This window comes from Mya arenaria, chromosome 2, assembly GCF_026914265.1.
Source record: "Mya arenaria isolate MELC-2E11 chromosome 2, ASM2691426v1".
Lineage (NCBI taxonomy): Eukaryota > Metazoa > Mollusca > Bivalvia > Myida > Myidae > Mya > Mya arenaria.
This window is the reverse complement of record NC_069123.1, coordinates 3657442-3670071: the sequence shown is the minus strand read 5'-3', so window position 1 is coordinate 3670071 and position 12630 is coordinate 3657442. Positions and strand designations below refer to the sequence as shown.

At 35.1% G+C, this 12630-nt stretch overlaps 1 protein-coding gene across 2 annotated transcripts in view; it reads right to left on the bottom strand.

Annotated features, from left to right (window-relative positions):
• Nucleotides 1-12630, bottom strand: part of LOC128241762 (uncharacterized) — a 98803-nt gene that overhangs the window by 21065 nt on the left and 65108 nt on the right. For both annotated transcript variants that reach the window (XM_052958842.1, XM_052958852.1), the window contains exons 52-64: nt 12171-12261; nt 11627-11732; nt 11049-11210; nt 9693-9854; nt 8977-9141; nt 8462-8623; nt 7634-7804; nt 6801-6974; nt 6192-6374; nt 3609-3785; nt 2472-2645; nt 1720-1902; nt 82-252 (exon numbers count right to left, since the gene is read on the bottom strand). In XM_052958842.1, the coding sequence (XP_052814802.1) occupies nt 82-252; nt 1720-1902; nt 2472-2645; nt 3609-3785; nt 6192-6374; nt 6801-6974; nt 7634-7804; nt 8462-8623; nt 8977-9141; nt 9693-9854; nt 11049-11210; nt 11627-11732; nt 12171-12261 (2081 nt within the window). The remainder of the gene's footprint in view (nt 1-81; nt 253-1719; nt 1903-2471; nt 2646-3608; nt 3786-6191; nt 6375-6800; nt 6975-7633; nt 7805-8461; nt 8624-8976; nt 9142-9692; nt 9855-11048; nt 11211-11626; nt 11733-12170; nt 12262-12630) is intronic.

Below are 12630 nucleotides of genomic sequence, written 5' to 3'. Positions count from 1 at the left end.
GAAGGCGTAAAAAGGAAGCCGACCATGCATTCATACAATTAAAGACTAACGTCTTTTGAATCTCGCCATTAATGTACTTACGGATGTCACATTCGTCATTTGACACGGCCCCTTCACCGGGGGTCGTATAATCAGAGTTCGTGCAGTTTTTACACATGCCAAATCTGTCTGCATCTTCCTTGAATGTTCCTCTTGAGCAGTCATCACAAGTGTTGCTTGACTCTATGTATTCTTTACCAGCGCCGCAAATCACTAAAATAAAATCACAACGATTTGCGTGTGAGGTCTTTGTTTTGTATTATGCAATACCCTTATTCTTAATAAAATGCATAACAGGTAAAACAATTAAAGTGATACTTGTTCATATTCAATACACAAACACACACACACACATATGAATAACAAATATCAATTTTGACAGATAGACCTAAAACTACTTACTAAATAATGCAATAATGGATACTATTAATTACGGATAACAACCGTGTATTTCATAGCAGAAAGCGCAAAAATATTAAATAATTGGTAAATGCTTAAAGATGCACTGCAGTCAACTTTAGTCTCATCAGGTAGAAAATCGTGGTTTAGGTTTATTTCATTCATGCCAACCTCGATATTCTTCATGAGAATCATTGTTTTCGGTTTTTATTCATCCCTATGGAATATTAAACCAATATGATTAATTGTGGTAAATCTTGTTTTGGAGTAGGAGTGCATCTTTAAGATACAATTATGCAGTCGAAACTAAAGGGTCAAGCCGAGTAGTCAGACATTTGAATGTAAACCTTGTGTACATGCACATTGAAAGGGCACGAATCACACTGCACAAGTGAAACAGACGGTCGAACACCCCAAACAGACCACACACGCATCAAAAAGCTTTTTTCAATTAAAGATGCTCTATTTCTCCCCAATAAAAGCTATATATCTAAATATTATCTAAATAAGAAAAGTTGCGCTTTATAGACATCCAATCATACAGCATTAACCCACAAAGATGTTATCAATTCAATAAAAAAACTTTCCTTAATGCATGAACCTGTTTATCCTTTCTCAATAAAAACACCCCTTTATCCTATAATTGAATAAAATATGATGAAGGCAGTTCATAAATAAGTCCAATCAAGTTTATACCTTTATATAGAAAAGTATTTAACCATTCGTACTGCGCTGTTATAGATCTTTACTGGCAATATTGATGAAACGGATCTATGGTCTTTTGTGTATCTCCCAGTAAACACAAAACATTAGTTGTGTGAAGATTGTGTCAGGATAAGGTCATTGTATAACGTTGTCACAACGTTCTGACAACGTGAGTTTTAGTGATAGGACAACGTTTTGTTTACGTTGTACTAACGTTGCGTTGAATACATTCAGAAAATTGTTTTTTTGCGGTGTCCCTAAAATAAATAATGTCTAGACTAAGACTTAGAAAAGCACTGTTATCAAATTACAAAGAATCATCTATATTCCATATGTTTTACAACGTTATAATTCGTCTCAGCGTTTTTGCAAGCTTGTATAAAGGTTGTGTATTTGTTGTAAAAGAAACGTTGTCACAACGTGAAGAAAAAATCCACATGGATAACGCTATTACAACTTCACGTGTTTAGTGGGCTGATATTGCCATGTCACTTCAATGAAAAAAACGTTTTAAACGTCTATTTTTTCAAATGAGATTAATTTCAAATATAGACCAATAAAATTAGCCATGCTTACCTTTGCATTCCTCAACACTACTTGCACCGGGTCCCTCAGTTCCTCGAATATCACAAAGGTCACACTCATCGGTACAACTCGTGCATTCCGTCTCGGATGTTGGGAGTTCCTCGGTTGAATACGTATCTATCGGGCAGTTGGTACAGTCACCGTTCAAGATGTATTGCCCCGCGATGCAAGCGGCTGAATCAATATAATATTATACATGGACTAAGTATTATCATTATTTTTATTTATTATTATTATTATTATTATTATTATTATTATTATTATTATTATTATTATTATTGAAGTTTTTAATGAAATATGTGTTATTTGTGTCATGGTATTGAGTAGATTTTATTTTTGGTCTGTTTATTCCTTTAAACTATATGTTTTCTTTGATTCGATTGTGACGAAAGTCAACGTCTTATAAAATCACGCTCGATTCTGCATCCTTGGTAGAAACCAGCACTGGTGTCCATTGAGAGACCATGAGTAGATATATGTGGTTGGGATCAAAACGACAACCTCTTTATTGAAAGGCGCACACATAAACACTACACCACTTTCACCCTTTCCTGATTGAATGTTGTGAACACAAAGAAAGTTTCATTTATAATAAAGCAAATCATCACTAATTTGTTAATTATTTCTGTTAAAGAAACAAAGCAAATAATTGTACAATGAATAATTCGTGATATTTTCTGTAAAAAAGTGGGAATGATAATATCAACTACACACACATACGCGAATAAAAAAACTAATCTTACGTATGCTACAATTGTCTATATGTGTAGAAGCCATGCTTTCTGTTGTGGTACCCACTGGACACTCATTACACACGGCAGCGAACCGGTTGTCCTCGTTGTTTTTGTATGATCCTCGCGAACATGGGTCACAACCAGTCGATTCGCCATTGATAATGTACCCAGATGGACAGAAGGCTGAAATGAAAATTGCTCAATTCGGTAGATGCTTTATTTAGATCGAATATTGTTTTTGCCATGGTGGCAGTTTAGTTTAAACTTTAATTTTTTTACAACGATTATGAAGAAAACATATTTATTAATTATGGAAGCATTATGGATAACTGCTGTTTTACCAATTACCTATATATGCATTTCAGATTCAGGCGCTAACAGGTACTGTAATTATGATTTGCGAATTCCAAGTAGAAGCAACATATTAACTGGTTCACTAGATGAGATTCGTTTTACCGCCTAATATGTAAAATTCGCAAATAAAAAAGTTTATACCCAGATGAAGAAATCTATTCATAGATAATTTGTAACACGAATCATGTTAACTTTAACTCCATACGATTCCTTTCGACTTTTAAGCACGACCTTGACATCTGACCCACTGATCTTTAAGAAATACGGATCATCTACTGATAATGAACAACTTGCCTACCATGTCTTGTATTTAATCGAGAATGGAGTTTCAGCTCGATGTCATCTCAGTCTCGGCCTTTCCCTACTACATAAGGTTAATGTACAGGAAATGACCAACCTGCCTGCGTTTTTAGGTCCCTGTGCGTAAGTACTCTCCGGTGATTGATCGGAAACGGACTTTAAGCTCAAGGTCACCACTAACTTAGCCTTTGACCCACTGACCTCATATAAACCAAATTTGATATCCCTGAACCAGAATGTCCTTCAAATATTGATCGGAAATTAACTTAAGCTTAAAGACACCCTGATCTTCAGCATTGACCATAAACCACATCCACATTGACCTACTAGGTCGAAGTCCCTTGACCTTACCGTTTTCATTTAATTGATCGGAAACCGTAGATACAGACGGACGGACAGACAAACAGCAGGATTTCTTTATGGCGTCATTCGGGTCTTATCTTAATACGAATTTAAACACTATGTTATTTTGATTTATAGGAAAATACTTACGTTTACAATCGTCGCTATTAGAAACACCTGCAGCTGTGGTTCCGGTTTCAAATATGCCAATGTTCATACACGGCTGACACACAGTACTTGAATAAGGGTGATCCATTGATTGATACGTATCTATTGGACATTCATCGCATCCGTTCTCAGTACTGATCTCTCCAGGTCCACATTTATCTGTTGAACATAATCGTAATTATATGAATTATCAAATAATATTCATCATTAGTAAATGGTGAGTTTTTTACATTACGACCCAAGCGTGACTTATAGATCTTGAGTTTTTATTCCACTTATTTAAATGTTTAATCGGACCTTTATATCGTTTAGTATTCACAAATTATATCACATACCAAAGACAATTCTTAGAGTATGCTTTCAAGTAATTTTGCAAATTAATCACCGGTTTTAATTTAATGGTATCAATGGCCTTTATATATCAAGTTTTACGGTATTAATGGCCTTAAAATGCCCAGTGTTACGGCATCAATGCCTTTGCATACCGAATGTAACGACATTAATGCCTTTCTATACCAAGTGTAAAAGTATTTAGGGCTTGTATATACCCTGTGTAACAGTATGTATTTATATATCAATATTAAGGGTATAAAGGACCTTAAAACACTCAGTGTTACGGTTTCAAGGGCCTTTTTAAACCCAGTGTAACAGTAACAAGAACCTTTGATTTTCAGTGTTACGGTAACAATAACCTTTTTTGCCCAGTGAAACGTGCTATTGACCTCTATGTACCAGACCATCGATATCAAGGATCTTTATATACACAGTATAATGAGTAAAGGGGTTCCACCAAGTGTAGCGTGTCAAAGACCTTTATATTTCAGTGTAATGGTACCAATGACATTTATATAACTTGTGTCTCTATATCAAAGATCTTTATGTAATTAATGTAGGATGATATTCAGTGAAACGTGGAGAGGGCCTTTATATAGCCAGTATAACGTTTTAAGAGCATTTACATACCTAGTTTTATGGTATCAATGACCTTTGTATACCAATGTTTACGTGTCAAGGACCTTTATGTACTCAGTGTTATATTATCAAAGGCCTTTTTATGTCCAGTGTAACGGTATGAAAGGCTTTTATATACCTAGTTTAATGGTATCAAGGACCTTTATATAACCCGTGATAAATACCATTGGCCTTTATACACCAAGTGGAAAGGTTTGATGGGCTTTTTATCTCATTGTGACGATGTATAGGACCTCAGTAATAATGGTAAGTTGATTCGGGCCTTTATTTACACAAGGTTACGTGTCAAGGGCAATTATATAACCAGTGTTATGGTATCAAAAGCCTTAATAAACCGTGGGTGGGTGTGTAAGCTTATTTATACTCGCACTCGGGCCCTGCCCATTCGGCGAGTGCTCCGTTAAGATTGTAAATCATTTTAGGTGTTTGGAGCAATGTGCACAGACAGAATGTAACCCTGGTTAGAGCTACCCTGGTTCTTTAACGCGCACCAGTGTATAGCACTGTCACCCGGGACCCCCATTTAATGTCCCTCCCGGAAGACGATTAGTTTTTTTTTAGTGATGCGACGGGGGATCGAACGTGCGACCCCTGGATTGATAGTCAATCGTGTTACCTCAAGACCACGGATCTGCCACCAAACCATCGTGACGGTATATATGGCTTTATATACCTGGTGTTTATACATCCAATGGAACTGTATAGAAAGCTTTTACCTACCCAGTACGATCGTATCAACGACCTTTTTATATAATCAATGCAAGGTGTTAATAGCCTTTGTAAACCCAGAATACACCATTCCATGGCCTTAACACATCCAGCATAACGATTCATTGACCTCTTTATACCCTCCAAGCATCACGATTTTCATGGCTTTTATATACACAGGGTAACGAGGTTAAGGGCCTTATATTCACAGTGTACAGGTATCAATGACCCTTGTTTGCGCAGTGTACCGAAGCAAGGTCCTTTATATATCATATGTAAAGGTATCAATGTGTATATCTAGTGTTACGGCTATATGGGTGTTTATATGTTGCGTATCGAACGCCTATATATACACAGTGTAACGCGTCAAGACTCTTTATATTTCATTCGTAGCGTTATCAATTACCTTTATATACCCATTGTAACTGTATTAAGAACCTTCATATACTCATATTTTGGGCCTTTGTATAAACCATATTGAACTTGTCAAGAGCCTTAGTATAATATTCGCCCCGGCATTAATGGCCTAAATAAACCCTGTTTAATGGTGTCAAAGGCCTTTATACCCAATGTCGCATTACCGAGAGTCTTGTATACGCAATGTATTGGTATCGATTGCATTATACCCAATGGCACTGTGTCGAGGACCTCAATAACCCAATGCAACGATAACAAGTGTCTTTGAAACCCTAGTGATACTTTTACGTATTTAAAAAAGTGAAATTACTTATATTGACATAAAATAATGTATGCATGTACATCTGAATAGCTTTCCAAATTGAATGGTTGAACACTCTGTACTACTTTTTATGTTTTTAGCAACCATGCCAAAGTATTTATGATCAATTAGACGCAATAGAAGAATACGTGAAAAAGCACACTCACACATATCACAGTCTATGCTTCTGGTTGCGCCAGTGATATTCGTTGTTTTATCTCCTTTAAAATCCCTTTGGCACTGTTGACAACCCTCAAAACGTGTATTTCCAGAATTGTCGCTGAAGAATCCACGCTCACAAATAGCACATGCGTTGTCAGTACTGAGTCCAAATCCAACAGCGCAATATCCTATTTTAAAAAAAAGTTGACGAATAAACAATAAGTTGTGATTGTTTTCATACTGCAGTTAGAGTCTGTTACTGCCAAAAACGCTCAATTCAGGCAATTATTTGAAACCCCTTGGGATTTGTCAACATCCTTAGGCTGTGATCTCTGAAGATTGTCGCTCTCTTGAATCACAATAATTGAAATTACTATGCTTTTACTTTCAAAGTGTGACTACTGTTGATGAGGAAACAATATATACAGTTTTTACAGTTAATCTGTCCTCAGATCCATGAATCTTGAACACATTTGGAAAAGCCAAATCAAGATGCTAAGCTTATTAACTTCATAATTATTACAGTCATTTAATATACAATTGATGTATAATTTATGCGTTTTGCCTAGAGCTGGTGCATATGTATATAATTATATTTTAAATATCTATCGTACGTTTACAATCTGAACTGGAAGAGCCAGTATTCTCGGTCCCGTACGTTCCATCATCAGGGCCAGTACACGACAAGCATGTTGTTTCCGAAGTAGGTAATTCATCATTAGAAAACTTATCCTGAGGACACGGCTCACACACGCCATTCATGATATATTTGCCGATTGAACAAGCAGCTGAAAATCGACAAGTAAATGTGTAAAATAAAATGAGTAAATGTGATCATGATTATAAATGCCGTTAAATCAAAATCGCTGACCCGGAAACAATCGTTCAAGCAATTTTGATCAATTTTCGATTATGCAATCAAATTCAAGAGTTGAAATTAGTCGATAAAGACGACGAGAGCTGCATTAAAACGTAATTAAGTTTACGTAAAAATGAATGAGCCTGAACTCCAACTCTAATGTTATTTTCCAAGGAATCTCATGAGATTTTGCATCTAAATACAATTATTTGATACTGTTGTTCTATCCTATTTTCTTGAAAGAATACAATTACATAGCGATAATTTGTTCCAAGTGTATAAAGTTTAATATCGTCGACTTCAATATTATACGACCGATTTGCGACAATACTCTTTCACATTTGTATCCATTATTATTTATATAAATGTATATATTTATATAATAAGTCTAAGGCATGGAAAGAGAAATGTTTCATGGCTTCATGTAGTTTGCATCAGCACTGGATTCTACCCATGAAATATGTAAGTTTAATAACCTTTTCACAATCAACTTAAAATGCGCTGTTGGAACTGTGAAAGAAACTGTGTAATAAACTTAAATATATAAGTACGAACCGTATTATTGTTCATTGAAAAAAAACTACTTACGTATTGAACAGTTAGATTCCGAGGTTGATCCTGTTGTTTCTGTTGTTTTCCCAGTACTGCATTCTTTACACGGATTGAACTTGTTAAGACCAACATTATCCTTGAAAGATCCCCGTTCACAGCTAGCACAATTTGTCCCTGCATTTAACTCTTCGCCAACAGGGCAGTAAACTATAGATGAAATAATATGCAATCAATTACTATGTTTAAGTTTTATGTGACGTCATCAGCGAAGATGATCAAATCCCGTATAGGCATTCACCTTACAGAGAAGAAAATATTGATCTTTACTTTAAATATGTATTTCTAAACTATCCATTACTTTTAGGATGACACATTTTTAACTTATTTTTTTAGGAAAACAAATCCAACTTACAACGTTTACTTTCTAAGTATTCATATTCGCTGTTGACGTCACATATAACTTTATACACATTATAATTTATACTTCTTTATTGCGCTGTTTTCACTCATTTTGGTAAAGGTTTTAAAGTTGTGTTATCAAAAGGGCTACACAAATTTGCATAAGGTTCATTGGGCACAAGTTTAGAATGTTTGGCCTAGGCCTTATTTTTTGTACGATCACGATACTAAGTCTAAAACAAACCTCATACTAATAAAAATATATAAGTCTTAAACATCTCCAATAAAATAAATCGCATTAAAACAGATTATTGTCAAAATGTTTCAATAACGCTCTTCATCTCATTTTAGATCTTTTGTATTTCAGAGCATTTAATCAAAACAAGTGTTGTTTTTTCATTCTAATTTTAGGGTACATTTCTTGTTAGTATTTAAGCATTTGTATTAAATGAAAAATGCTCTTACATTCGCAGAAAGAGTCATTCTGCGCGCCCATGTCTCTAGTGGAATAGTCGGAAGCACACATTTTGCATTGTAATTCGTACATTTCATTTTGATAATACCCAAAATCACATTTCTGGCAATTGCTTGCAGAAACATTCCAAAATTCTCCAAAATCGCAAATATCTGTAACAGAAAAGTAAGCGAAGTTAGCATAATACTATAATGATAATATAGTGTTATGTAATCTAAAACTAAACTTTTAAAACATTTTCCATTAACCGAGATACCCTACCTTGAACCTTTTTGTCTATTAAACGTCATATTTTCTGCTTCGTGTGTATTCAGCATTAACTATCAATATTCCTGCTACTGGTAAATATTACATCATATTCGTTAACTTTTAAGCAACTCCATAATTACAAAATGTTTGATGGTGTCGTTGTGTGTATACTAAAGGTAGGGAGTACAATAATCCTTTTTGTGAATAGTTTGATTTTGTCAGAGGGAAGGAAAGCAATTCGGTTAACAAAATTTACCCATGTCACAGTTGCTCGAGTCCATTGCAATAGTATCCTCCAAGGTGTACTTTCCATCTGTACAAGGAACGCAATCGTCTTGGGTACTCCTAAACGTCCCTCTATTACATCGAACACATTCTGTGAGGTTTTGGGGGTTTCGAACATAACCAGGAAAGCAGTCCTCTACAAGTATCATTTATCCTATTTAAACTTCACATAAATAAGTAAAAAAAAATACCTATAATAAACTTGTTTTGGATTTACGAACGTGTGGTTCCGTTGTAGAATTGTGTTTCAGATTTCTTTTTTATGCGATTCACGAATTATTTACCCGTCAAACATGTGCCAGGTCGTGTTAAATTTTCAAGGGAGTCACAATAAAACATATCATTTCAACTATCGAAATGCAAAAAGGCCTCATATTACGGATGAAGTTCTAAAGTTGTTCTCTACAATTACCGTTTCACCCCGATAGCATACGTTTGTAAAGTTAAACAAGTTGGACTAGCTTTCAACAATGATGTTGAAAAACAGTTCTTGGACTGTGACTTTTATTTGTGGAATTATTTTACAGTGTTACTACATCCAAGTACGTGTTCAATTTAAATGTTTAATTTCGAGGTTTTCCAATATCGAGGGCTTAAAAGAAGCTTTAAAGTGAGTATTTTGTATCATATGTCAAACACCTTAACAAGTATAAGTATTAGACTTGTTTTTCGCCCTCGGTAATATACCTGTACAAGCGGCAATGCTGGTAGAACGATTTCCGACTGTTTTATATCCCAGAGGACAGGGGAAACAGTAGTCCTGCCCAGTCATGTTCTGGAAGTAATGTCGCTTACAATCCATACATTGTTCCTCGTCAACATCATAGTATGTTCCAGCTTCACACGTTACTGAAATTAGTATCTTATTTAACACTGTATTTAAACGTTAAACGCGCATGCCCTAATAGACATCCAGGATGTGTTTTGTAGGTATTTTGTCAGATTAAATATCTTACTTATATGTCCCAAAACGTTTAATTAATAATTTGTAAGATGCACGTATGTCCATCTTTGATGTATAGATCTTTTCGTCCAGAACATCTACATAAAAGGTATTTATGACATCATACACCCTTTTTTTACAGTTTTGCTTTTTGCTTTTTATATTGGTATATTTGTAAATATGAAACAGATTAAACATTTATATAATCTTTCTGTATACTTATGAATAAAACATATGAGGGAGATTAAAGAATCACGTTTTGTAACGTTTTAGCAAGGCCAATTTATCGTAAAAATACTAGGGTGAGGTTTCTAGACAGGAAGGCTTATAATTGTTCGCAAACAAACCTTGATAAATGTGCTTTTATGTTTAGTCAGGCAAGGTCTTAAATCATTGTTTATTTGTACTGATGACGAAGCAATGCTATTCAGTCCAAACCAGAAAAGAACCAATCCACATTTTAACAGGTTTAAAGTTGTATTTGAAGTCACCGCCCCATATTCGCATTTAAAACTGCAATGGGCTGTCAAGTTAATAGAATTCAAATGTTAAAGGCCTAGTTTAAGGAATGTTTGGTGTGACAATCCCCTGCTGTTCATCTTCTGCTTATTGTACTGGTGAAACAGTAGGGACCAGTTTCCTGTTTATTAGTTTATTGGCTCAGGACCATTTATGGTCCTTTTCTATAAATTAAACCTCTTAAACTGCACAGCAGGATATTCAGATCAGATATCTGATAAGACATTAGGCAATTAGATTGAGATCAATACACAGAGGTTCTGTAAAAACACGTTTGTTTGGTGTGCGTGTTTTTTGTTTTTTTTTCGTTTTTTTTTTGTTTTTTTTTTTTGGGGGGGGGTAGTGGGGTCACTTATAGAAGGATTAAACAAGGCCTTTAAGCAGAGTCTTGCAATTTAACTCAAGCTGTTTCTACGTGATACTTGTACATTATCGATAAATGGCGGTCTCAAATCATAGTGGAATTGGGCGTAGTTAACATGGTAACTTACACATCGAAACAATCCATCGATTTGTAAACAGTAATGTACGGGTTTCTTTTCGTCTAAACTAAGTGCACTTGAATTTTAATATGGTCTTACTTATACAGTCATTTTCGTCTCTAGCTCCGCGGAAATTCGTCCATTTGTCGTTCCCACAAGGAATGCACTCTGTTTGCGCAATGCCGTTCTGGTAATGCCCATAATCACAGAGAACACACTCTTTTTTCTCGGTGTCGAACTTCCAACCAGGGCCGCAAGGCACTGTAATGAATTAAGATTTATAGACATAAATTTTTAGATTGCTTTAAATTAGTATGGTAAATTTCGGGGGGATGGGGGTGGGGGTATCTGAATAAATAATCAAGGCCGTGTTGGCCCATAAACAATATCGTTGTGGGCTGGTATTCAATATTAGTCGTAAATGAATCTTAGAACGATATAACTAATCGGATAACTTGTTTATAATTAACTGACTAATATAGTGAATGAAGTCAATGATGTATGATCCAAAGATTAACTTTATATGTTGAATATTGAATACCACCCAGGTCCTGTTCAGCCGAGTTGGAACCTAGGTTTTTACAATAAAGACGTTTGCTTAAGACAACATGCACTCAGTGCAAGGTTTTCCGTTTACAATAGACTAGCAAACCTAAAATGAAGGATATTCAAATTACCACAAGCTCTGGAGTTATCGCTCATCATGAGTGCGTAACCATCTCCACATACTTCTTCCATTGTGATTTCAACAGTGTCTTCAAGTAAGGATGCACTAGCTATTTCCTTCAAAGTAAATACATTTTCTGTTAGGTAAGGGGCATTAACTAAACAAAACAATTAAACAAGTCAAATTGTTATGACTTGCCCAACACTTGTATCTTGGATCTGGCAATTTAAATAAGTTGAACGAATTTGAATTAAAGTCATGGTTACAGTTTTTCCACAATGACGCTACCGACGAGATCGACACCTAGGCTATGACAGTACCTGGATTTGTTTCCTCAGATACCATACAACCTGATTATAACTTATGTTTTATAAAATAGTGATTATTTAACGTATTTCTTTTTTCTATGATTCATATTGAGATTATGACAATTGACAAATGATAGATATTATGTATCTTGTTTAACTCAGATATATAAACTCTGCAGCGACCCTGTCATACTAATTGCATTGCTAGTTCAACGATACAGTAGTTTTGTACACTCAATTCCATACCTGCATGCTCAAATCTTTTTCTAACAGAATGATAATCCTGAGCGCATCTAACACCGACGTTTCTCCACCACCAATAGCAGTAATCGTTTTGCTAAAAAAGTAAATCAAAACAAAAAACATTGTTTTAAACAGAAATCGCTATTCTTCAAAACAATCATTTTTTTGCAAATGAGGATTGTTTAAATAGTTGTAACAACAAAGTTCTATATCCTGCACGTTGCAATTACGCCCCGACCCGGCCGGCCAATTTCAAAGAAGTTTGATAATATAATACAAGAAAGAGATGCTCGTCTTACAGTGTAAGGTATAGGAAATATGCATGGGATAAATTTGCAGCCGACTATTTAATTTTAAGGAATTGGCACCACACCTATTATTTCCAAAACATAAGCTTGCAAAAATTGAAATGGCAATTGTATTTCTCTCTAAATTCAACGACAATAACACTATGATATGGTCA